Raw genomic sequence first — 27,133 nt, forward strand, 5'->3', positions numbered from 1 at the left:
TCGGTTGCCGGGCAGCGGCCAATCGGGGCGCGGGATGGGCAGAGGGCGCCTGGAGCCGTTCCCCGCAGAAGCGCGGCGAGTCGGCCAGGTGGGTGTTCGGCCGGCTTGCGGGCCGCGGCTCTCCCGCTCTCGGCTCTCCGGGGGTTGCCGCGCCGCCGGGTGTGAGGGCGGCCCAGGCCAGGCCGCCGCATCCGCGAGCTGGTGGGCTCGGCGCGGGTTTCGGCCGCAGCCACGGAAGGAAGACGGCGGCCGGCGCTGCCCGCCCTCCGGGAGAGATCGGCCTAGGGAGCGCCGGGCCTTTCCTCGGCGGGGCTTCGAGCTGGGGTCGCCGGGCTGCCCTCCCGGCTGATCGCCGCCTCCTCCTCCTCCTCCTCCTCGCAGAGCGGCCTCCGCGCGCCCGGAAGGAAGAGCGAGGCGCCGCCACGGATGTTTCCCCGCTAGCGAAGCCGCCGCAGCTCCCTCGGAAGCCGGGGACCCGGGGGGCTCGGCCCCCGCGCTGCCGCAGAAGGCCGCGGTCAGGACGGGGCAGCGGCCATGGCGGCGGCCGTGGCCACCAAGACGGCCTGGAAGCTGCGTGAGTAGAGCTCCCTCTTGGGCGGCTTGTCTCCGCTGCCCGTTGCCCGCGGCCTGGCCGGGGACCTGCGGGGCGCCTCCTTCCGGGAGAGAGCCGGGCGTGGGGAGAGGGAGGCCGGAACGGCTCGGGCAGAGAGAGCTGTCCGGCTGCCTTTGGCTGCTGCCCCGGAGGAGCGGCTCCCAGGCCGGAAGCCCGGAAAGATGCCGCAGCTCTGAGGTTTCCACAGCCTCCGCGAAGCTCTTCAGGCCGCACTCGGTGCTCTCTTCCTGATGGGGCAGGGGTAGGCAACCTCGGCTCTTTCAGGACTCAGCTATGCTGACTCAGGAATTCTGGGAGTTGAAGTCCACGAGTCCTGAAAGAGCCGAGGTTGCCTACCCCTGTGATAGGGCAAAGAGCAGTAAAGAAAGAAGCTGCTGCTCGTCCAGAAATCGGTGGAGAAAAAGTTTAGCAGAGGCCGCGGATTTTAGAGAGCCTGACCTGACTAGCCTGGAATTCAGGGATTGCACAAGTGCACCAAGGCAATATTGGCTTCTTCTCCTGTCTGAGACACCAACCACAGGCAATATCGCAGGGCGGCTTAATCTCAAGTAAATGTGCTGCGATATTATGTTTAACTATAAACAGGTATAAAATCTGCAGATAAGCTGATCTTAAGTAAACGTGATCGCTAACTGCCTACTTTGTGTGTGACGGTCAGGGAGAGAGATGAACTAATGAAATAAGCTAATAACTTTCACTTGCTTTTTTTATGTAGAGGAAATCATTGCCCACAGCAGCAATGTTTCTTCCCTTGTCTTGGGCAAAAGCTCAGGCCGGCTCCTGGCAACTGGTGGAGATGATTGTCGAGTTAATATTTGGTCAGTTAACAAGCCCAACTGCATTATGGTAAGATTTGGTTAACTGCTTTGTGATAATAGCAGAGATGAGCCAGGGAAAAAGAAGTTCTCTATTTGTCTTTAACAGCCTGATCCTCCTTTTCTTCATCCAGAACGAATGAGGGGAGGAGTCCTTGTCTCTTGTGTGTTGCTGGTTGTGGGCTCATCTGACTGTTTAGGTGCTATGTTGGGCAGTTGGGAGTTAAGACTGTTTTTGACTGGTTAACAGCATAGACTAGTTACCATGTTTTATTGACTAGATTGCATTTGGTGAGATTCAAATCACATGCTAAGCCAAAGAAAGAGAAGCCACATCATGGCATTGTAAAGTGAATGTTCTGTCTCTTTCCCACAATATTTTTTTCTTGATGAATGGGTGTTCCTGCATGAGAGAAAGTGACCCTATGCAGTTTTTTTGTCACTGCTCTAAGAAAGCAATTATTCTGCTGCCCTTTTTGGCTAACATTATTAATGTTTTGTTTGTCCTGACTGATAACATGCGATCTTTTCAACAATAGGCTGCTTAAAAGGATTGCCATGTGCCCTGTTGCTGAATTGCCATATACTCTAAATTATTTGTGTGGGACGCGGTGCCTCAGTGGGTTAGGATGCTGAGCTTGTCGATCAGAAGGTCGGCAGTTTAGCGGGTCGAATCCCGAGTGCCGCGTAACAGAGTGAGCGTCTGTTACTCATCCCAGCTTCTGCCAACCTAGCAGTTCGAAAGCACGTAAAAATGCAAGTAGAAAAATAGGGACCACTCCGGTGGGAAGGTAACAGCGTTCCGTGCGCCTTTGGCATCTAGTCATGCCGGCCACATGACCACGGAGACGTTCTCGGACAAGCACTGGCTCTTCGGCTTTGAAACGGAGATGAGCACCGGCCCCTAGAGTCGGAAACGACTAGCACGCATGTGCGGGGGAACCTTTACCTTTACCTTTACTAAATTATTTATATCCTAAATAATTCACATTCTGATTACCATCCAGGGTGATGTAGATTATCATCAACTACCAGTGTTTTTCTACCAGTTTTCCTAATTAAAAGTTCTTGGCCAAAATAATTATTAGCTGCTATTTGCCTTTGGGGAGAAGGCAATGAAATATCTGCTCCTGAAGACACGTTTGTTTATTGTCCTGGTCTAAGCAAGAGATTCGGCTGAAGGGCTTAAGAGTTCCCTTCCAAGTCTCAGACACTCGGCTTTACTGGAAGGAGGAGTCTTCTGAATCTGTGCAATTTGCACTAGATCCCCACAACGGAACGGTTGAATCCTTAAGGTAAAATGCAGGTGTCTTAAGCCCCACTTTTCCAAAAGCCCTCAAGGACTTCCAAGCACTTGGCCCAGGTCCCCTTCTTTAGTGGCATGGGAGTTCCCACTTCCACTCACAATCTCCTGTGGTATCTCCCCGCCCCCCCCCCCCAAAGACCGTCTGTGAAAGAAGTTTCTAACAACCTATACTGCTGTCAGAACCTACTTCACCCACATCTTAAGAAAGCAGAACTCTTGGAGACAGTTTCTTCCAACCAGGAACTTTTACTAAGAAATAGGAGATAGCAGGCATAATAGACAGAATTTGCCCCCAAGCTAACCCCACCCCACAGTTCATCCGGGCAGTTCCAGACATAAGGGGTAAACAAAATTAAATTTTATTAGGGGGAAAAAAAGACATGAGGAACCCTCCATTTTTATTTTAATGCTCATTGTTAAGAAAGAAGGTAACTTGCAGAGCTGCCCAATTCCGCAGGAGTGCATGTGTTTGTTTTCAAACCGCTTGGCAGCTACGAAGCCCATGTAGTTTCCTAGGCAAGATTTTTGGCAGTAGCTTGCAATTGCCTTTCTAGCACTAAGGCAGTGATTGGTCCAAAGCTACCCAGATGACTTATATCTAAAGCAAAGACTAGAACTCGCAGTCTCCCGGCTTCTCGTTCAACACATTTATCATTGCAGTGATTTGGTTCTCTTTCAACACAGACACAAAACATAGCTTATTACTTGGCTAAAAACAGAAAGGGAAAAATTCCCAAAGATTGTTACCCTTCTGGTAAACCACAAGGTAGTGGTTGTACAGGCTGTCTTGACAATCTTTTGGCAATTTAACCAAACACTTAGCGGATGCCCCGCTCTTCTTCCAGTAAACTCAGCAAAGTAACTCTTTTGCTGACATAGCATGTTTGTAAAAATACCAATCCCCAGCAGTATGTGAGTTGTGCTTTTCCATGGTCACACCCTAGCATTTTAGTCTTGTGGTTGGGCAACCTGCAGCACACTGAGTGTGATAAGGGGGTTCTTCCCAGTGTTTGGCCCAGCTGACTCACGATAACAGTGGGAAGGGATGGCATGCTTACGCTGCTTAAAGGAGAGGCTTGGTAAAATGCCGTGTGCTTCTTGTTCATAACAGCACTTGTTCCTTTAGGCACAGACCTTCTTGCCTCTTCCCAAGTTAACATGCCATAAATGCAAACCGAGCAACATACTTCTACACAAACGTTAAAAGTATATTTGGGTAGCATTAAATGCTGGCAGAATATTTCTGGCTAATGGTATTTTGCAGTCCAGTATTTATTTAAGGAAAATTACTGACAGTTTTTAATTTTAATACTACAAAGGCTGTGATTACAATCACCCAGCCACAGTGGCTTTCCTAGCAAACCATAACTCTAAACACTGCAAACCCAGTTGAAGTTTCATCTAAGAAAGTTATATTGCATCACAAACAGAGGGAAGTTGTTAAGCAGCTTCTCTATACCTGGGAATCTGAACATGGTAAGTTTGGCTTGCCAATATTTCAGCTTCAGATTGAGGCTAGGGTGGTGAGCTCCCAATCTCACTTTTACAGCACAAAACTCCAAGGTTTCTGGGGCTGATCTGGAGAACCTCACCACTCCCCAAAGGGGCCAGTAACTTTTGTCCTTTTAAGGGAAAACATGCACGGCTTCTAGAAGTTGACACACTTTTCCAGAGCATTAATATCCAAGATGAGAACATGGACAGTCTTGTTGATGTTATCTGGGAAGAGTTCGATCCTGTGACTCTGGACGAGGTAGAAAGGATCATGAGGAAGCTAAGCTCCACTACATCCTTATTGGACCCGTGCCCCTCCCTGGCTGGTTTATGCGGCTCGGGATGGGACACGAGGCTGGATCCATGCAGTGGTAACTGCTTCATTGAAAGAGGGCAGTTTCCCCGCAGCCTTGAAAGAAGCGGTGGTGAGACCCCTCCTCAAAAAGCCTTCCCTGGACCCAGCTGTTTTAAACAACTTTCGCCCAGTCTCCAACCTTCCCTTTCTTGCGAAGGTTGTTGAGAGCGTAGTGGCGCATCAGCTTCCTCTGTTCCTTGAAGATACTGATTATCTAGACCCGTACCAATCGGGTTTCAGGCCCGGACACAGCACGGAGACGGCATTGGTCGCTCTGATGAATGATCTCTGGCGGGCTCGGGACAGGGGTCATTCCTCTGTCCTGGTCCTATTAGACCTCTCTGCGGCTTTTGATACCATCGACCATGGTATCTTACTGCGGTGTCTCAGGAGATTGGGAGTGGGAGGCACTGTTCTTCAGTGGTTCTCCTCCTACCTTCTGGAACATTCACAGTGGGTGTTGGTGGGTGACCAGAGATCGACCCCGAGGCCTCTCATTTATGGAGTTCCTCAGGGGTCGGTCCTCTCACCTCTCCTGTTTAACATCTATATGAAGCCGCTAGGTGAGATCATCCGTGGTTTTGGAGTGGGTTATCATCAGTATGCTGACGACACCCAGCTTTTCATCTCGACCCCAAACCACATCAGTGATGCCCTCGACGTGATGTCCCGTTGCCTGGAAGCGGTCCGGGAATGGATGGGGAGGAACAGGCTTCAACTCAACCCGGACAAGACTGAATGGCTGTACATACCGGCATGTCAGGATATTCAGATTATTCCATCTCTTAATATTGGGGGCGAGTTATTACCCCCCGTAGATAAGGCTCGCAATCTGGGTGTCCTCTTAGATTCACAGCTCTCCTTAGAAGATCATATAGGAGCTGTGACTAGAGGGGCCTTCGCCCAGGTTCGTCTGGTGCGCCAGCTGCGACCCTATCTGGACCTGGATGCCTTGCGTACAGTCACCCATGCACTTGTGACCTCTCGTCTTGACTACTGCAACGCTCTTTACATGGGGCTGCCCTTGAGAACCACTCGGAAGCTTCAGCTGGTGCAGAGTGCAGCTGCACGAGTGCTTTTGGGGGTCTCCCGATACTCCCATATTACACCTGTGCTCCGTGAGCTGCACTGGCTTCCAGTTGCCTTCCGGGTGGAATTCAAGGTGCTAGTGATGACATACAAAGCCCTACATGGCATGGGTCCGGATTACCTACGGGAGCACCTACTGCCAGCGTCAACATCCCTCCGTCCTGTGCGCTCCCACAGAGAGGGCCTCCTCAGGGTGCCACCGGTCAGAGAATGTCGGCTGGTGACCCCCAGGGGGAGAGCATTCTCGGTGGGTGCGCCAATCCTTTGGAACCGCTTACCAGCTGAAATCCGGATGGCCCCCGACCTTCGCTCCTTCCGGCGTGATCTAAAAACTTATCTATTCCAACAAGCCGGCCTGGCCTGATGGATTTGGGTTTTAAAATTTTCTCACTTTATTGCTTTATTGTATTCTTACTTTATTGCTCTGTACACCGCCCTGAGTCCTCCGGGAGAAGGGCGGTATATAAAACAAACAAATAAATAAATAAATAAATATTGGACGTGACAAGGAAAAAGACGACTATAGGGGTCATGTTGGGGGCCATGCACAATTAAATCAGCCACCATTGTAAGAGTAGCATATTATTTAGATATAAAGTCATATATAAAATCTCTGTACCAAAGTGAAAATAAAGAGTAGCATTACTCCACAAATGAAGATTATCTAATTTCCAGAGTAAACTTCACAACTGTGGTGATTGCACATTATCAGATGGTCATTCCCAAGGGTTTTTTTATTGGAAATATTTAATGATTAATTTTAGCAAGGCGTACTCCAAACGTGTATTCCTTACACTGGATTTAAAAAGTCTACATACCCCTGTTAAAATGCCAAGTTTTTGAGATGTAAAACAATCAAATGAACACGAATCATTTCAAATTTTTCCCATCTTTAGGATAGCATATAAATTGTACAACTCAATTGAAAAACAAACTGAAATCTTTCAGTGGGGAAAAATAACAATAAAAAACTGACAGTAATGTGGTTGCTTAAAGATGCACGTTCTTAAACTAATACTTTGCTGAAGCAGCTTTTGATTTTATGACAGCATTCATTCTTTTGTGGTAGGAATCTATGAGCATGGCACATCTTCACTTGGGGATCTTTGCCCACTCTTCCTTACAAAAGTACTCCAAAGGGGCGCAGGAGATGCCCCCTAAATTGTGAGGGTATCTCCTGTGCACAGTCCTTTTCAGATCACTCCACAGATTTTCAATTGGATTGAGATCCAGGCTCTGGCTGGGTCATTCCAAAATTTTGATCTTCTGGGAAGCCATTGTTTTGTTGATTTGGAGGTTATGCTTTGGGTCATTGTTCTCCTGCTGAAAGATGAAATTCCTTTTTATCTTTAGCATTTTAGCAAAAGGTGTGTAGATTTTCTATATCCACTGTATATGCCAGCACAGCACCCAACCCCTTATTTCCTTCTGGCTCAAAGAAATGGATCTATTTTCCGTTGGATGGCATTTGTCTCCTTGCTACCACAGATGTCCCTGGAGCCGAAGAGCTGTGGATACTCTTTTTAACAGTGCAGAGAGAGATTCTGTCTTTCCATGAAGAGAATTCAGAGGCAGAAATAGCAGTTGGTCAATAGGAAAAAATAATTCATTTTGCAGTAATCCTTGAAACCTTTCCACAAAAAATCAGGAAGTGTTTATTGTTTAATAAAACTACTGTGTTTCCTCAAAAATAAGCCCTGGACTGATTCTTAGGGTGCGCCTAATACCCTAAAAATAAGCCCTACTTAAGAGCCCATCCACTCCATCCCACTGTCTGGTTGCTCGCGGTCACAACACGGCAGCAGAGTGCGCGTTGCACCAGTGCCGCCACCACGAGTTGAGGCAAGGCAAATGGGGGGAGTGAAGCTGCCCCACACGCCCTGCACCTGTTTACCTCAGGGTCCCCGCGGTCAGGCCACCCACTCCCCACCACTTGCCTCGCCTTGCGCCAGCGGCGCCAACAGCAGCCCTTTGGGAGCCAGGGGAGGAGTGACGGCGAAAGGCCTCTGAAGACTGTGCTGCCCTGACTCCAGCCGCAGGCAGAGCCCTGAAAGGGAACGAAGAAAGCCCCTCCAGTGGCAGATGCGGCTGTCACTCCCCCCGGCTCCAAAACGGCGAGCAGGCAGTGGAGAAGGAGGCAGTGGCTGTCGCCTTGCAAGGCAAAATGGGGGCAGACGGGACCAAAGAAAGCCCTCCCAGTGGCTAACGCGGCTGTTGCACAGCAACGGCTGAGGCCTTTCGCTGTCACTCCCCCCTGACTCCAAAACGGCAGAGGAGGGCCGGGTAAGAGGACCAAGCCTCCCCCACCATCCTCCCTAGCATGGCAGTCCGGCTCAGGAGGGGAGTGCAAGGGAAGAGGCAGGCGGGCAGCCGGTCATTGAACGAGTGGGGGGAAGTCACCAGTGGGGAGTGGCCTAATTGCGGGGGCCCTGAGGTAAGCGGGTGCAGGGCGTGTGGGGCACCTCCTCCACCCCCACCTGCCACCTTGTGGCAGCAACACCAGTGCAACACGCACTCAGCTGTCCTGTTGCAACCAGGCAAGTGGGCAGGCTCCTGGTGGACAGGGCTGCTGTTGGTGCTGCCGCCGCAAGGTGAAGCAAGTGGCAGGGTGAGGGGGGCCTGGCTGCAGGGGCCCTCAGGTAAGCAGGTGCAGGGTGCATGGGGCAGCTCCCCTCCCCCCCGACTCGCCTCAACTTGTGGCGGGTGGCATCGGTGCAACATGCACTGTGCAGCCCAGTTGCGACCGCAAGCAACCAGACGGATGGAGTGGGCAGGCGGCCACAGAATAAGACATCCCTGAAAATAAGCTCTAATGGGTATCTTGGTCCCCCCAAAATATAAGACCTAGTCTTATTTTTGGGGAAATATGCTAGCAAATTGACATAATTAACTTTTGGATCATTTTGACCTGTCTTGCACCAAAAGACAAAATAAAGCCTGTCACAAAAATCTTTTTTATGTGCTGCTGCTGCTCAGATCCTTGTTTCATGACCAACTTAATTGTGGCTGGTACCCTCCCTTCAGTTGGCTGACTCTCGTTCTTTTCATCTTGATCAGAGTCTAACCGGTCACACAACGCCAGTGGAGAGCGTGAAGATTAATACAAATGAAGAGCTCATTGTTGCAGGATCTCAGTCCGGCTCCATTCGGATCTGGGACTTGGAAGCTGCCAAAAGTAGGTTTGAAAGACATTCCGGCACCTTCCCTTGTCTAGCTGGCCTGTAGATGCCAGGGAACCAGGTTTTGCTCTGAGAGTCAGAAGGACTCTTTACCTCTTTAGTCTTTCAGATAAAAGTCTCTCGTTGATCTTGGCCTGTTCTGTATGAGAACTGGATTTCCTTTCTGGCCACACAGTAGCTTTGCCTTAAGAAATCATAATGTGAGAAAAGCGCGCTTAGGTTTTCCATTTCACAGAGATATTTATTGAAACTGATTGGTGATCTTATTTAGAATTAGATCTTAATTAAAAGTGCATTATTAAGAGAACTGGTTCTCTTTCAAGCAATAGAGAAAAGTTACGTAGTACATAGATAAGGATCTCATTTGCTAAATATTTATAGTATAACCCATAATTCAGCGCTTAAAAGGGGGACGTGGAGTCAGGGACGATTGTGCCCACCAGACTGGCTCCCCCGCAGGCCAGGCAGTTTCTTGCCCCCTCCCCCAAAGGATGTCTAGGCAGAAGTATTGCTCTTGTGGAGTGAAAAAGTTGGCACTGCTTACAGTCGCAGCAACCAGCCGCTGAAGTGGGTTTGCTTTCCTCACGGTTTGCCTCCATGCTGGTGGGAGAAAGCAGACTCCGGAGCCTGGTGGAAGAGAACGGCTTCTGCAACTGTAAAATCATTTCAGTATTTGACTGTTGCCTGCTAGGTTTGATTAGCCGGTTGGCTAAGGAGTTGGAGCTGTAGGTTTCCATCACTAATCTCTTAAATGAAGTAAGTCCTGTTTGTGTGGCATTCAGTTTGGTTTTGCACACAATATGTGGCCTCCTGTAACAAGTTTATAAAGATTTAATATCCTTCTCCATTGATTTCTTGTTATAGAAAAATGATCCTAATCTGGGATACAGATTCACCTTTAAGAAACTGAATTTTGATTTAACTTTATAATAAATTATTTTAAAAATAAAACTTAATAAAACACAAAATTATACCAGCCATGGTATCTTACATGCATTTATCACTGGCAGAATAACGTCTTTTTAAATCATAATTTTCTTTCCCTGAATTTCCTCTTCAGTCCTCCGTACACTAATGGGCCATAAAGCAAATATTTGCAGCCTTGATTTCCATCCTTACGGAGGCTTTGTAGCTTCAGGGTCCATGGACACCAACATCAAGGTAAGGCCAATACATTTGTCTCTCTCTCTCTCTCTGCGCGGTCTTGCAGAATGATGATGAATGTTGTGGCGGGCAGAAGCAGATGAAACAAATTAATGGTTAGTATACTCAAGTAGCTGCTTGCAGCTCTTGTTTTTTGTGTGTCCTTTTCCTTTTGCCACTTCTGAATTTCAGTCAGTTTCTTGGTTGTCCTATTGTAGTCTTTATTTCTTCCTGAAACGAAGATGGGGAATAATTTTGCTACTTGGCAGATTTGCTCTTTCCAAAAGTGCCCAGCGATCTGAAAGACAGGAATCTGCATAACCCTGAGCAAAGGATACTTTCTTCCAACATAGTGGTAGCCGTCCATTCGTAGAAGCCACAGCCAGATCTGTGCACCATTATCGAAAGTCAGGAGGAGGAGGAGGAGAGGAATGAAGAAAGTTCCATTAAAAAAAGGGAGAGATGCTTCTTAGCGTGCACCAAATATCCCTTTCAAATTCTACTACCTCCATGCTCCGAAAGAGTTACTCTGTCCCAAGTCAGAAGTTGGGACGACTTAATGTTAAGGCAAACCTTGATTGATTAGGACAGTTTTGTTTTTTAAAAGATGGTATTTTTTCTTTCATGCAGCTTTGGGATGTAAGAAAAAAAAGTTGTGTCTTCAGGTATAAGGTAAGAAGAAAAATTTGCTCTATTTCACCTAGTATCATGAAGCCCATTTGTGCAATGCATAACGTTTACTGGGACAATTTGAAAAGCTTTATGGATCTGGAATGATCAACATACTTGTGCTCTAATAAAGAGAAAACAAAATACTAATCCATCTTCCTGTAAGATAAAGTATTCTGTTTTAATTGCACTTATAAGCAATTTTTTTCCTGATGTTTTTTACTGTGTTGGACACATTTTTGGAGGTGTAAATGCTAGTCGATGACAGTAACAAAGATTGGATTTGATTTGGGCCCAAAAAGCTAGAAATTATATCTTTTTAATTTTATGTTTTCCAAAAATAAAATATAAATGCAAAATTTAAAAAAAACCAAAAATTACAGACAAAATAAAAGTGAATACAAATATTAAATTAACAACAAACATATAGCCTCCAACCTATTGAATGCATTTGATACCTGTATCTCACACAATCTAGTAGGTTCGCTCCCTTGCATTGTGGGTCTACAAGTAGTTATCGATTTTTCATCTATGCTTATTACATTAATATTTTATATCACATTCTCTTAACAAAGATCTCAAATATACAAATCTATTGTCTATCAAGCAAATCAACCCTATATCTGTTCACTATAAAAAGGCCGTTAACCGTTACCCCCCCCAATATATTAACCTTCAAAGCTGACTGTTAATAGTCCATTGTTATATTTAACTCAACAGAAACTCACAAATGGCTTCTAGTCTCTCATAAAATTACCCAAACGATTGTCTCTAATCAACACAGTTAATTCCCCATCTTTGCCATTCAGTCAGTTTCAAAATCCATTCTTCCACCGTCAGTGTTCCTTTTTCTTTCCAATATTTGACTTACAGTCATCACCATATATAAAAATAATGCTCCAAATTGTTTTTCTGTCAATTTATCCATAATACCTAGAAAAAGGGTTCAGATTCTGTTAATATCTGCATTTTAAGTATTTTCTGCATACTGTTATTTATCCAGTAAGATTTACAAGACCACCACATGTGATAAAATCTACCTGGAGTTTGACTACCCGTTCCATTATATAGGTAATCCTCAACTTACAGCAGTTTCTTTAGTGACCATTCAAAGTTACAATGGCACTGAAAAATGTGACTTATATGACCATTTTTCATAGTTATGACCTTTGCAGCTTCCCCATAATCATGTGATCAGAATTCGGATGCTTGGCAGCTCATTCATATTTATGACCGTTGCTGTGCCCCAGGGTGACCTTTTGACAAGCCAGGTCAAGGCGGAAAGCAGTTTCACTTAACAACCATGTAACTAACTTAACACTGGCAGTGATTTACTTAACAAATGTGGCAAGAAAAGTTGTAAAATGAGGCAAAACGCACTTAACACGTTTCACTTAATGACAAATTTTGGGCTTAATTGTTGCCAATCTGTCTGGGATCAAATACCATTAGTACATAATCTTATAAAGTTTTCTTTCAAACTAATTCAAAGTAAGCTTTAAACCATTAATCCACATATTGTCTCATTGATCTAATATGTTATAACCAAAGTTTTTCACCCATTTTACCATACAGTTTTTAACATAGTCAACTTTCAACTTCATCCTAAGTAATATTTTATAAAACTATATTTTAAGTATTAGCTCAACAATGTCTATGGAGAAAGTCGGTTGTTAGCTCTCTGAGGGGACAATTAGCCACAAGCACATGGCTACTCCCACTTCACTGCAGGCCCACCACAGCCAGCCCGCCATGGGCATTCATCCTTGGCTGGCTGCCCACAGGCGCTCCTCCCCTGCCAGTGGTCCGCTGTGCATCCTGATCCTGGGCAATTTGCCAGGTCCCTCCGGCTCGGCTTCCTGAAGTGGCAACTGGAAAGGTTGGGGCAGGGAACTGTACCCAGTGGGAAGGCAGAGGCCTACCCTTTGACGGGTGGATTGGCTGCCAGGACACGCAACTACTTGTGCCGTGCGGTGAATTAGCAAGGGGCAAATGTCCCTCAACAAGTCGCCGGGACAAGAGTGTGTGAGAACAGTGCCGGCAGAGGGCCTGCCAAGGCTGAATGCCAATGATGGTTCGGCTGCAGCGGGGGGCCCGCAGTGAAGTGGGGGCAGCCATGTGCCCACCATAATTGTCCTATTCCATCTCTGAGAATCGTTGAGGCTACCGGAGGCTTTGTCTGTACTACCCTCAGGGTCACCCCTCTGAAAGGACCCAGTCCCAAGAAGGTTTCACACCCGTTTGCCCTCCGATTCAGGCGAGCCGGAGGGTACAGATATACCCCGAAATGGCCTCAACCATTCCCAGAAACCTAACAACCAAACTAGACCAGATTGACCACAAAGAATATAAATCCTTCTATTCCCCGCCAGTCAGTTACAACTGAAGGAGCTTCTTGGATGACAAGCAAAATGTTTTCAAAGAGAGCAAATAAAGCTCCAAGAAAGTCTTGTTAACTTTTGAAAAGCACCTGTGGGATATTAGTTTAGAATAAATCTGGCGCAGGACGGTCTATATGGCTTTCAAATATGTTTCAGTGAGAGTCACTTAATGTGCTAATATTTTCTTTTTGCATTAATTGACGCTGTTCAGATTTAATGCTAAATTGATAGCAGAACAAAAAACAGATGTTACATCTTTTTCCGGATCACGTAGCAACTGTTCTAAGGCAAAGCACAGATCTAATGTGTGGCCGCCCACGTGAATTGTAGCCACGATGGTCTGGGACAAGCCAGTGGTTGTCCCATTGACCAGGAACTCCTAGTTGCCTCAAAACTCTACCACAGCCCCCCCCCACTTCCCCTCCAGCCTACTGTGAAATCCAGAGGCCGGGGAAGGGGACAGAATTGGGCAATGGAAGTAGTTTTGCAGACCTTGGCCTGGGGTGTTTACACACTTGAGTGTTGTCAAGGGACTCCTGTGGCCCCTCCCCTCCTTCGGTCTCCTTTCTGCCTTAGTTGACACACGCATACTGGGACTTTCTCTGGGGTGTGTCATCCTAGGGGATGCCTTTGGGCAGGAGCGTCTCTCAGCCCAACCCCTCTCCTTGGGCCGCAGTTATCTAAGGAGGGGAGAAGCCAGTGTTCTGAATGTGGCCTCGAACTCTGGAAGGAAAGGCAGGATGCAAGCCCGCTTTCACTTTGCAGGGCCACACAGGAGCCGTTCGGTGTCTCCGCTTCAGTCCGGATGGGAAGTGGCTGGCGTCTTCCTCTGATGACCACACGGTGAAGGTAGACGTACCCCGTGGCCCCCTCCTCTCCCCCTCCCTCCGTTCGATGGCAGCCTGGGCCATGGAACAGCTTAGCTGATGGGGGCGAAATCTGTTAGCACTCTGGCAAGAAAAGCTTTTGTGGTTCTTTCCGGCCTAGTTGTGGGACCTGGCTGCTGGCAAGATCATGTTCGAGTTCGCAGGACACTCAGGACCAGTCAACGTAATTGAGTTCCACCCCAACGAGTACCTTTTGGCCTCGGGGAGCTCCGACAGGTAAAATTAGCTCTCTCTGGGGCTGGAGATGCTGCGTCAAGAAACCAGCAGAAGATGTGCTGAGGGCTTGTTAGAATACGTCACCAGCCCTCGTGGTGTGGCATGCAGGCTTTGAATTGTTGACGTTGTGCGTGGAAGACGTTCCTGCTTTTAGTCTGGAAGCTGGTGCTTCAGAAGAAAGTCAGGATTTGCCCTCTGAGTTCCCCATAATATTTTCCATAGTGTTGAAGCCTCCATGAAGCTCCTGAGAGATGTTACATCTGGTCCTGGAGCTGGTCTCCTCTTTGTGCTGAAACCAAGCCTGCCTTCCTTCCCTACTGTGAAAATGTAGACTCCCTCAACAGCTCTCCGTGCTCAATAACTGCTTGGCATAAACAGAGGTGTTGATGTTTAACTGGCCTGCCAAGTTATCAGTGCGTAGTTGTGGTCTCCTAAAGCAGAGTTTCCCAACCTTTCCGGCTTTGCTGAAGGCCGTGTTGAGGGGGGGAGAAGGGGATGGTTCTGTGTGAGTGGTGGGCAAGCAGGCATGCAGCTCCATTTGTACAAGCAACAGGCATGCAATGGAGCTCATGCAATGGAGCTCACTGCTTGCGCAAGTGGGGATGTACACAAGAACCTGCCCACCACTTCTGCTCCCTGGTTCGAACAGCTCAAGGCGGGCCACGACCTGGGGATTGGGGACCCCTGCTCTGAAGGATTCAGCTGTCTGGATACTTCTTGGCCCAGACCTAGCAAAATGAGGAAGAGAAGGCAGCAATATGGTGGCCCTTCCTTTGTTGGCCACTGTGCGTGCCAAGTGATTGCTTGTAGAGCTGGCACTGGCCCAGCAGTCAGCAAAGCTTGTCTTCCCGTGTTTAGCCTGCTGCTCTTCTCCAGAGCCTTTGGCCTCTCCAGAATCTTAGTCGTGAGTTGCGTGCCGTAGAAGTCTTGTCTTCTGCCCTCTTTTGCCTACTGGCTTTCCTCCTGAGTTGTGTAAATTGGCTATGACTTTTTTTTTCCATGGATTGGAAATAAAACAGGATTATATGCTTCCGTGTATCCAAGTAATTTGTTGAGACAATTTATTTTGCTGATTGTGCATTTATTTTTTCAAAGCATTTGTATTAGCCTGTATTTCTTAGACAATATCTGCTATCTTCTTTCTCTGGCTCAAAACCAAAGGTTTCACTCTAGGTATGTTTTCCTGATTTTATTAGCATTATTGTATTTTTGGATATACTGTACCATATTTTCTGATGCACAGATACACACATAGTGTAGTATTTTTTTAAAAGCCAGGGTTCCTTATAAACTTCCTCAAAGATTCTTTCATTAAAAAATATTAGCCTGGATTAAAAAAGGAAACATACTCCAGCCTGTTGATGGGAGGGGATAAGCGCAGACCTTCACTAGGCAAAGGAGAAGGCAAAAAAGCTGTTTGAAGTGCCCCCCCACCCAAAAGATTCACGCTCTTTTGCACTTCACCCTGGGGCTTAGAGCCCGGCTCTTTCTCCTCTGGATCACAGAGTCTGCCTGAGGAGAGATGGGTCAGTTTTCCTCACTTTAGGGATTTGAGCAAGTGGCTGCTTGCCTTAATAGCCCAGGAGTAGAGAGAAGAGACGTAAGAGGAGCTGGAAGCCTCGGCCCGGCTGCTGGTTTGGCTGGAAGCAAAGCGTGACGAAGGAAGGTGGGATTGGAAAGACTTCCGGCATCTTTGCTTTTCTGTTTTCATGTAGGACAGTCAGATTCTGGGACCTGGAGAAGTTCCATACGGTGAGCTGCATTGAGGAAGAGGCCACACCTGTAAGGTAAGAGGCAGCAGGTGTTTGTCAGCAGGAATGGCAGTGATTTGTTAGTTCAGGGGATTCCGCCCACTCAGGCCTCCAGCTGGCCAATTTTAGGCTTTCCTTCAAATTTGGGGGCCATGTCAGGTGGAATGGCACTCTTGTTGTTGCCTCTCCTCCCCTGCAGGTGTGTTCTTTTCAACCCTGATGGCTGCTGCTTGTATGCCGGCAGCCAGGATGCCCTGCGCGTATATGGCTGGGAGCCCGAGCGATGCTTTGAAGTGGTTTTGGTGAATTGGGGCAAAGTGGCTGATTTGTCTATCTGTAACAATCAGTTGGTGAGTGAAGGCCTGCAGAGTCAGCTTCTCTGACTGATTCTGGCTCAGAGTGGTTGCGCTGCCCCTTCAAGGGGGCCGGGGCGGGAATGGCAGGGCTCTGCCCACCTTGTGGCTTGCCAGGGAGCTTCCCTTCCCTCTCATGGCCAACCTGGCCCAAAGCCCCAGTTCTCCTCCACGGAGCTTTGAGGAAGGGCAGCCAACCTGATGCAGCACAGAATCTTTTTCTAGATGGTCCTTGCAAACACCTAATAATCTAAGAATATGGATTCTTTCTTTAGATTGGCGTTTCTTTTAGCCAAAGCACCGTTTCATCATACGTTGTGGACCTCAGCAAAATCACAAAATGTGGGTCTGGACTCCATGGACTGATCAGAGATGACAGGCCACTGAGTCCGCCCCCATCTCTGGGCTCCTCCCTACGACGCATCTACGAAAGGCCAACAACCACCTGCAGCAAGCCCCAGAGGTGGGGGAGGGGGGGCTTTTGGGGAGGACGGGTGAGCAGAGGCTTCGGGAGGGGGGGGGAGGCTCAGCTTACCGGTCCCTGTCTCTGTCTCTCACGCCTCAGAATGAAACACAACTCGGAGAGTGAGAGGCGCAGTCCAAGCAGTGAGGATGACAGGGAAGAAAGGGAATCCACTGCAGAGATCCAGAACCTGGAGGATTACAAAGAGATATTCCAGCCAAAGAACTCTATCAGTGAGTTGGGTGAACATTCTTGGGTTGCTTTGGCTTGGTGTTGGTCAAAATCTGCGCATAAATCTTTCCAGTGCGTATAGCCTCAGCTTCATGAAGCTGTTAAGAATGCACGTTCCGTCCAACTGTATGGCTGCTTCGTAAACTCTTGCCCCAGAGGCTTCCAAGAGGCCATCTTGTGTCTCCAGGTTGCGGCAAAAGAGCTGACCCAGCAGTTATTCTGATGGTGAGAGAGGTCGTAAGCCAGGGTTTTACTGCTCCTGACTGCACTAGCCAGCAAGGAGCTGGAGCCTTTGTTGCTGAGCTGCTCGTGTACAGGGTCTGAGGAATCTCTCCAGTGACCCGAAAGTGGGAAGAGCCCCTCAGAGTCATTAAGGGCAGGAGTCAAGCTGCAGAAATCCAGAATAAGGCCGCTTCTTCTGTAACTTTAGGGAAAAGGAAAACATTTCAGTTGAAGGTGGGCTTTTGTCTTTATAGCACGAACTCCCCCCAGCAAGAGCGAGCCTTTCCCTGCACCTCCAGAAGACGGTGAGTTCAGGGCGCCCAGAAGGGCCTTTGTGAGATTCTCCTGGGTGGGAACACTGGGTGGGGTCTGACCTTGGGTCTTCCTTGCAGTCAATGGAAATAATAGGGGGGGGGCAGTTTGGTTCTTTCCTCCCAAGATGCCCAGAGGGGGGTCAGTTCAGGGTTGTCCAGGACAAAGCGGAGCAGCCTTCGGAGACGCCTGGGAGCAGCGGGGCTCTCAGGGAAGGAGCCAAGCAGGACCGCTGCCTGCGGCTCCGGCCTCGCTTCCACAGCAATTCGGGGGGGGGGGCGCCTGCCCTCGATGGTGGTCTCTGTGCTGGGATTTTGCTCCAGGAGTCAGTTGCATCTCCCTTGGAAGCTGCTCATCCCAGGGACCACCGTCCTGTTTTGCGGGACTGAATTCCACAATACGCCGTGTGCTCTGTGAAGAAATACCTAAGGATTGGGCTGAATGAAAACTTCTCACCTGTTTTTATCAGGCAGTGCATGATTTTATGTGCTTTTGTCAAGCCGAGTTTTATGCACCGCCTTAAGAAAGTTCAAACACTGGGACTTTTCTCCAGAGCCCTTGGGCCCACCTTCTGCCCAGCAACATTGGGGGTTTTGTTGTTGTTGTTTTGGCCCCTCCCAAGAGACCCTTTCCCCCTCTCCCTCCAGAGGCAACGCTTGCGAAAGAAATCTCACGGGCTGGCCAAGCAGGAGATGCCGAGTCCCCGTTGCCAGGCCAGGAGGGGGTAAGTGCCTTGCTGCCTGGTTCTCCGGATCAGGGCTGCTCATTCGGGGGCGGAGGCAGCCTCCATCGGCATCCTGCATGGAAGCTGTGAGTTGCTTCTCTCTCCCTCCCTCCCTCTCTCTCTCTCCTCTCTCTTTTTGCCTGGAAACCGGTGTGACCAGCCTGTCCTTCCCTACAACAGACAGAGCCTATTCAGAGGCAGCCCGTAGCAGCCTCAACCCCAATAACCCGAGTGGAGCCCTTGGTGATTCCAGCTGCCAGGAATGAGCCTATTGGGCTGAAGGCCTCTGACTTCCTGCCGGTACGTTTCTTGTTTGCCAAATAAGAGAAGAAATGGTTGGTCAGCAGCTAAGTGAGGGAGCAGGTTTTGATTTGACCAAAGGCCGAATATTCTTTAGGGTGTGAACAGTAAACTATTAGCAGTAAAATAAGTGTAACAGTAGGAAGGGATACAGTGGCTCAGTGGGTTAGGAGGCTGAGCTTGTCGATCAGAAGGTCGGCAGTTTGGCGGGTCGAATCCCGAGTGCTGCATAGCAGAGTGAACGCCTGTTACTCGTCCCAGCTTCTGCCAACCTAGCAGTTCGAAAGCACGTAAAAAATGCAAGTAGAAAAATAGGGACCACTCCGGTGGGAAGGTAACAGCGTTCCGTGCGCCTTTGGCGTCTAGTCATGCCGGCCACATGACCACGGAGACGTCCTCGGACAAGCGCTGGCTCTTCGGCTTTGAAACGGAGATGAGCACCGGCCCCTAGAGTCAGAAACGACTAGCACGCATGTGCGGGGGAACCTTTAAGTGTAACAGTAAAATATTAGTATTTAGAAAGCAACGGATGGAAACTAGAAATCAAACCTAGAAATAAGGAAAAATTTCCTGATAGTGAGGACAATCAATCAGGGGAACACCTTCCCCACAGAGGTTGTGGGTGCTCCATCGCTGGAGCTCTTCGAGAAGAGACTGGACAGCCACTTGCCTGAAACATTCTAGGGTTTCTTGCCTAAGCAGGGGGCTGGACTAGAAGACCTCCAAGATCCCTTCCAAGCTCTGTTCTTCAGAGAATGGATGGAAGAAGGAGGCAACTTTGTGATCTGGAACAGCATCGATGCTTAAGGATGTCTTTTTTAAAAACAGTATATTTTCTGGGTAGTGTTTTTATTTATACTGATCACCAGGAGGCAGGACTTGACTTGATTTGTCCTGCTTTGCGACCCCCTCAGAGATATCTTTCTATGGGATTCAGGTAACAGGACAGATTTTTTTTCACTCTGTCAGTTCGTACAGTCCTCAATAATTGCTTTGTTCCTAAGCAACAATCCTGTTACCTACAAAGAAGAAGCTAAACTCAGATGCATCTTTAGGTTATGACTCTTAGGGAGGAAAGTCCTTTGCAAGCATTCACGATCACCTCCCATCCCGCTTGGTGTATTTTCCTTTTGCCTCTGCACTTGCAGGCCGTGAAGAACCAGGGCCTAACGGAAATCGTAGACGAGGAGGCCCTGTCCCAGATCCGGAAGGGCCATGAGACCATGTGCGTGGTGCTGACCAGTCGCCATAAGAATTTGGACACCGTGAGAGCTGTGTGGAGCACTGGGGACATCAAGGCAAGCTTGGATGAGGGCGTTTGAGGCTGGGTGGATGCTTTTGATTTTTATGACCTGGGTCTTAGGCTCTTGCCGCTGTGCACCTTCATACAAGACTCCATTGACTCCAGCATCCTATCTCTAGACGGGTTAATTTCCCCTTTATTATTTATTTATTTAGTGTATGGCATACAATGTCAGGGAAACCTACACATGCTAGACCAGAGGCCCCCAAACTTTTGGGCACCAGGGACCGCTCCTGTGGAGATTTCTCCGCGGGCCAGAGAGGGCATGGTTTCGTGTGCTGCCTGCATCCTGTGGATGGGGCTTTGCTTGTTTGTGCAGCCCATTTGCTGGCATGCTATGGCCTGGTGCTGATCCAAGGACCGGGGGTTGGGGACCCCTGTGCTAGACACACAACGCAGTCCTGACAGCCTAAATTGCTGGTTCATTCTGTTCAGTGCTTACATGCCTATCCTTGGTGCTCCGCAGTGAGCAAACTAGCTTTACAGCAGCTGACTTGTGGCGCTCAGGTTGATGGCTCTTCCGGGCTCCTCCGCCAGTCTCGCCTCGCTTCCCCTCGTGTCACGATGCCTCAGGTCCGGCCAAGTCCAGCGCCGGCTTCTGCTCTCCACACACACAAACGCAGCTAGGTACTTCCCACAGAAGTGGTACCCATTTGTCTACTCACAATATTGTGTGATTTCAAACTGCTGGGTGGGCAGGAGCCAGCGGTTGAACGACAGGAGCTCACTCTGTCTCACGAGCCGGGATTTAAGTGCCAAAAGGCAGACCATTTCTGGCTGGCAGGTCCAGAATCATTAAGCCTCCTCATTGGGCTGGTAACATAAACACCTGTTTTGATAATAATGGGATATAACTGACAACAACTCTAGTTATACATTACGGTTGGTTGATTGAACAAGAACTCACATTTTTTCCAGAAGCAATACAATTTCAGGATTCCTAAAATTTTAATCACTCCTGTTTGTTATGGTGCTCATCTTGAGAGGAAGATGCCTCTCTATGGATGTGGTCTTTTGGGGGAGCTGAGACCCCCGAGGAGTTAGGTTTTCTGCCTAATCCTAAGATCCTGGGTTATTCCACAGTTGGCCTTTGGTGGGAAGCAGATACCCTCCTGCTCCCACTGAGTGCCTCAGTTCTTCTGTTGCCACAGGAGAGAACCACCTTCGTTGGAGCATTTTTCACTTGTTTCTTCTGTAATCACCAAAGAATTTAACATTTCATTTCAATTTCTTCTCTGACTATAATTATTTGGTTACCATTTCTTGTTTCATTGGGCCTTTACACCAAAGATGCATGTCCTAGTTTTGCTTTTGAGCTGTTGTGCCAGGATTGGAACAAAGGTACTTGGCATATTGCCACAGAGGGAGCTCGGTCCCAGAAAAAGTCAGCGTGTGTATTTTCTGGAACTTACAGACCCCTGGATGATCACTGAGGCTAAGCAAGCTGACATTCAGCCTCTTGGCATTCAGAGTTTGGAAATCATTGATCTTCTGCTTGATATTGTCTCTGGTCTGGTGACCCATGTGAATCTCGGAATTGCCTTATGGGAGTGGCTCTTGGCCTTCCTACCTCAGTAGCAGGATTTACTGGGTGAGTCCGGTCTGCCGAAAAGAGCAGAACGTTGCAATGCAAGTGACTAACTTTCCTTTTCAACAGAAGAGACTCTCTATCACTCAGGGTCGAAATATGCGGCCGTTGGTGTTTTCTGAGCTTGTTTGTTTTCTTGCAGATGTTTCATTACCAAATTAGGTAACAGCATCAGTGCTTGAAGGGACTGGGGTTTGTTCTCATTTTACATACAAAATACTCTCATTTATTTAAGATGAGAGCAAATCCCACTCCCTTCTGGCACCGATGTTGCCTAGTTCGATAGAGAAATGTATGCAAGAAAACAGCCAAGCTCAGAGAGCACCAGGGACCCCACAGCTTCTGTTCTACTTGACCAAATAGATGCCGTTGATCTCCAGAAGCAAATCCGTCAGAGGGTGAAGGATGCTGGCACTTGTGGTTCAACAACTGGAGTCACACTACTCTCTGTTCCCACCTGCCACCAACCTACTGAGCTTCCTTGTCGTAACCCTATTGCACCATTGTGGTTTCTCCTCAGACTTCAGTGGACTCTGCTGTGGCCATCAATGACCTCTCAGTGATTGTTGACCTTCTGAACATTGTAAACCAAAAGGCGTAAGTCTCCGTCTGCTTTTCTTCCACGGGGAGAGAGTTGCTTGGACTGGCTGGGTGCTGATGCCTGAATCTGGGTTCTTTTCATTTACTGCCTGCAAACCCTGGAGGTTTCAGAGAATTTACTGGCGTTAGCTGAGCTGGTTTAGTGAGAGGTGTGATTGCTCCCTTGGCACGTAAGGTGCTCTGGACCTCACAGGCTCTCCTGGGGACCCAAATATTCTCCTTCTCCTGTCTGGAGGGACACAGGGGCCCCTGGGTGGTTCAGGGCACAGAATGCTATTCTGGGGCTGATCTTGAAGCCACTGCAGGCTTTCGTTCCTGGTGGGAATATAATCTGCAGTCTGAGTGGTTGGCACTGTCCACCTCACCTTCTGCTGACTGGCTGTCCTCTGCTTCAGCCAAGGTTTTGCAGTCTCTGCCTGAGGATTCAAGAACTGAAGGATGCCGTAGTCCAGTATAACTTCTCTCCTTTTTCCAGATCTCTTTGGAAACTGGATCTGTGCACGGTTGTCTTGCCACAAATAGAAAAACTTCTGCAAAGCAAATATGAGAGGTAACTCTTTCTTCTGGCTGTAAGCTTTCCATAAGCTCCTTGTGCTGTGTTGTGGTTGCTAAAATAGCAGTGCTGGGTCAGGTCAAGCCAGGGTCCTGGGGATGTGCCTTAACAAGCCTAACTTGTCTGAGGAGAGGCAGGCTTGCTGCTCGGGGGCCAAGGTGAGAGACAGCACTGAGCATGGTGAAGCTTTACATTGGGGGTCCCCAAAGCCCGGTCCGTGGACCAGCACTGAGCCACCTCATGCCAGAAACTGGGCCGTGCAAGCAAGCAAAGCCCCATCTGTGGGATGCAGGTGGCACACAAAACCAGGCCCCCTCCGGTCCGCAGAAAAACCTCTCTCCACAGAACCGGTCCCTGGTGCGCAAACGGTTGGGAACCTCTGCTTTACATCATCCAGATAAATAAAGTGTGGAAGGGCCAGTCCCTCACCTCGCAAAGGGAGCCGGGCTGCTTAATCCTTTTAATGGCCTCTTTTCTGCCACACAGCTTTCCTCTCCTCCAGATCAGGGGCCCTCTGGAACCTGAGGTGTGCCTGCTTTGCCCTTGACTCTCCCCACATGACTCTCCGCCCTTCGTTTCCTCTGGGGGAGTTCTTTGCTGTCCGCACCATTGCCAGATGCCCACCAGTGTGGCTTTTCAGCTCTTCGTGCCAGATTATTCCCATGGACGTTGACTTGGCTTTGATTGGGTTTATTAGTTGGAGACTGCAGACTGGAAAGGAGGCTGCAGATGCCTTAATGCCAGCAGACAGGGAAGGCCTGATTGCTTTCCAGTTCCTCTGAGGATTGGTTCATGGCCTTATTTTTTCCCCATAAGCTTTTGGTGAAAGATTTTGTTAAAAGCTTTCTGCAAATCAAGACAGTTTTTGCAGATGCTCAGCCAGAACAAGGAGCCCTTTTTTCAGAATGATGCTGGATGCATATGTGCAGGTTACTTCATAACTACAAAGTTTCAACTGGAAAACTAAGATCTTAGACCAAGCTAAATCCAAAAACCTGGGACGCGTGGCATTGAGACAAATCAGTCATCAGTAGACACAAAGACAAACCAGATTTACACTCAAAAGACACAATTGAAAATGCTAAGAAGGAAACAAAATGGCAATAGCACTTAGACTTATATACCGCTTCACAGTGCTTTACAGCCCTCTAAGCAGTTTAGAGTCAGCATCTTGCCTCCAACAATCGGGGTCCTCATTTTACCGACCTCGGAAGGGTGGAAGGCTGAGTCAAGCTTGGGCCAGTGAGGAATGCAGTGGGAATGCAGAGTCAACCTCCTAACCACTGCACCGCCACAGTTCAGCAAACACCAAAAAGATCAGAACACATCTTCTCCAGCAGCCCAAACCCAGATAAGCAGGGATTTATACCAATCTACTAAGGAGAAAACCACACACACTTCAGTACTAACAGGGCAAGCTATGGTATATAATCAGGGAGCACACTCCACACTCACCCACACTGATGATGTTCCCTAGTTGGGTCATGAAAGATCTGACACATGAACAACCCAGCTCAGGGAGCACCAAGGACTCCACAGTTACCACTATTCGTTAAAAACACTTTCAAGAAAGCTCCATCTCATTTGTTCTCTTTGTGTCTAAGAGCTTTGTGTCAAAAGCTCCAGGCGCTGCCCTTGACAGCAGAGGGGCCACCCGTTTGCAGTCCAGATGCTGAACAAGTACTCACTGGGTAACTTGAGGGAAGAACTGGGCAATACTCTGGAGATGCTGAAAGGAGGTCTTCCTACCAAGCCTTTGAAAGAGGACCAAAACTCGGGATTCCATTTCTTTTTTTTCTCCACCTGTTTATCCTTTTGGGATGGGTTAGGGTTTTGAAACCGTTTCTTCTCCACAGTTCTCTCTCTCTTGTGCTAGTTATGTTCAGACAGGCTGTGCGTCCCTGAAGCTAATTCTGCAAAGGTTTCTGCCCCTGATTACGGACATCCTCACCGCGCCCCCGTCAGTGGGAGTGGACATCTCCCGAGAAGAGAGGTAACATGTCTTCACGTCTCTTCTCCCAGGCTTCTGCACTTGTGATGCTGTGAACCAGTTGTGACCTTCAGTAATTCTGCCCCTCTCGTAACATAAGGGAATTCCAGATTTAGACTAGAAATGTCGGGACTTGCACATGCATTTTCCACTCTACCTAATGGGATCCAAAGATGTTCTGCCAAGGTTGATTCAAGGCTTCTGATGGTGTCAAGTTCTTATTTGCTCCCTCCCCGCCCCCAAGTCAGAAATCAAGATACTTCCACAGCTTCTTTCCCAAGATATATCTAAAAAGAACGAGATGGGTTTCTAAAGCCCCAGATTGTTTTGCCCCTTGAGAATCCGATTTGTCTCCCAGGTTCAAAGACAGAAATGTTCTTAGTTTCTCCCTCGTGTTCCTGGTGTGCAGAGGTAATGAGGAGCCTGTTCTCTTAACTCATAAAAGAGGAATTTCCAGACGGTTGGATGTGAAGCTCCACCAGGCTCGACAGGCAGTTCCAAGTGGCTCATGTGCTCACATGTTCTTTCGCATTTGGTGAATCCTTGCTCCCTCGTTACCCATTAAGGCACTAAACATTTAGGGAGCAGAGTCACCATAAAGGGACTCCAGCCTTCTGCTTGCTCATTGGTCTCAGGACTAGGTCACTGCAGGACCTTTGGGGTGAGGAGGGATGGTCTTCAAGAGGACCTGCAGGTTCACCTGACATTGCCAGCCCCTCGTACACATACACACACACTTTTCCTGATTGAATGATTTCAATACCATTACTTCATTGATTCTGTGCTCTGACAGTGCATTATAAAAATAAGTAAAATAGTATTTGAGCCCTCCCGAGTGGTGCACCCTTTTGCCAGCTGCTTTTCTTCTTGACCCAGGCTCCAGAAGTGCCACGTGTGCTACAAACAACTGAAAGCCATCAGCACTTTCATCAAGAACCGGTCTGGCCTCAGTGGCCGTCACGGCAGTGCCTTCCGGGAGCTGCACCTTCTGATGGCCGTCCTGGAGTGACCGCTGTGGCCAGGGAGTCTTTGCTGCTTTGCCCTCCAGCTCCCGCCGGCTCTGGAGATGCTGCCAGGGGACTGTCTCCCCGCGGCCTTCCGGAGGCAGCTCCTCTGCACTGCACCCAGGCCAGTGCCTTACAGGAGACCTTTCAAAGCAGACTTTCCTGCTGTGGCACCGCTGACCTTCCTGCACCCGTCCAGCTGAGGACACCCAGCCCGATCCCCTTCTGGCCAAAGGCTTCCATTGCTCAGCACCTCCTTTTCCTGCCTGCCGATCAGGGTGGTAAACTCCTGACATGTGTCCAGCTCTCCAGCCATCTTGAGTTCTGGGGGACCGGTCTAGGGCGGCTGGTATCCATGACGCGGCTGCACCAGGACTTTTCCGTTTGCCTTTCGGGCTGCAGAACCTGAGCCAGTTTTTTCTGGTAACAGATGGAGCCGTCACTGGCTCTTCCCCCCCCCCCACTCCGTGGAAATTGTCTCAGTACTGGGGAACAGAATGGACTTTCCCTGCATTGCTGGAGCCAGCTGGTCGTACAATTGTAACTTATGACAAATTTTATTAAATGTTTGTAACTGGAACTCTGTGTGGCTACATTCTGCAGAATAAACCCTCTTCCTTTATAACTGATGCTGGTTAGATGCTCTTACTTAGCTCAAGATCAAATAGCAGTGACGTTTTTTTAGCTGCAAATCTTTTGAAATCTCTCCATGGAAAGCTTGACATGAGTCAGAGGCTGAGCTTGTGGTTCTCTTAAATTCTGAAAACAAATTATCCAGATTAATTTAGCTTCCTTGTATTTTCAGAATGAAACAGCATTTTTCTGATTAAAATTGTTTGCAATTAGATGTTTGGGCTTTGCCAACTGAAATGAATGTTTGTTGCAATTACAAGCAGACCATTAAACCTATTACTAATACTAAAATATTGCATTCAAGCTCTTCTGAAAACCATTAGAACCTTATTTTATAAACTGCATCCAGAATCTTCTACACAACAGGATTCATTGGTACCTTGTAACTGCAACCATTCTAGAGATGTTCCCTGGCGGTTGGGAGTGAATTGCACAACCAAATTAAAATCTTGCAAATCTACAATGCTATAATACAAGTTACACAAAATGTGTGAAGTAAATACTTAAGTGAATAATCTCAAGTTCAAAACACCTTCCTTTTTTTGCATGATACCGTTCTTCCTAGACCTAGGCCATTTGAAATATGCAAATCCTGCTCAATATTACAGCATATTTCTCTACTTCTAACCTGGCTAATGGTTGAAGATTCGCTCTGAAAGAGGCTATGAATCTAGACATTTAGGATCAAACTTCAACATCTTATAATCATCAGTCTATGATAGCAAAAATCAGCGGTAGAATCTTTTTTAGTTCATCGGTTTCTGTGAGCTGATGAAGGGAGCTGCAGATGCTTTTAATGATTTGTTGGTAGGAAAATGCTCCTCCCAGCATATCACTAGCAGCCACAGCTTCCTTGCTGCACCACAGAATCATCAGAGACACTTTCACAGGGCTTCAGTGTTGATCTATGTTTATTTTTGTATTTTTGGAAACAACCTGTAAACATTTTTGAGGAAATT

General features: G+C 48.1%; 1 protein-coding gene across 1 annotated transcript; it reads left to right on the forward strand.

Moving 5' to 3' along the window:
* Positions 1 to 22: 22 nt before the first annotated feature.
* Positions 23 to 26,170, forward strand: KATNB1 (katanin regulatory subunit B1). Its single transcript, XM_081336249.1, has 20 exons — positions 23 to 88; positions 382 to 574; positions 1,329 to 1,459; positions 8,730 to 8,847; positions 9,912 to 10,012; positions 10,625 to 10,666; positions 13,810 to 13,893; positions 14,032 to 14,147; positions 15,863 to 15,934; positions 16,098 to 16,248; positions 16,527 to 16,714; positions 16,817 to 16,947; positions 17,422 to 17,472; positions 18,127 to 18,203; positions 18,384 to 18,503; positions 19,652 to 19,801; positions 21,915 to 21,991; positions 22,470 to 22,544; positions 24,424 to 24,540; positions 25,414 to 26,170. Exons 2-20 carry the CDS (start codon positions 535 to 537, stop codon positions 25,544 to 25,546), a joined length of 1,974 nt encoding a protein of 657 aa, XP_081192375.1. The 5' UTR covers positions 23 to 88; positions 382 to 534; the 3' UTR covers positions 25,547 to 26,170.
* The last annotated feature ends 963 nt before the right edge of the window (positions 26,171 to 27,133 follow it).

Source organism: Vipera berus (assembly GCF_964194415.1).
Source record: "Vipera berus genome assembly, chromosome: 10".
In the NCBI taxonomy this organism is placed as follows: domain Eukaryota; kingdom Metazoa; phylum Chordata; class Lepidosauria; order Squamata; family Viperidae; genus Vipera; species Vipera berus.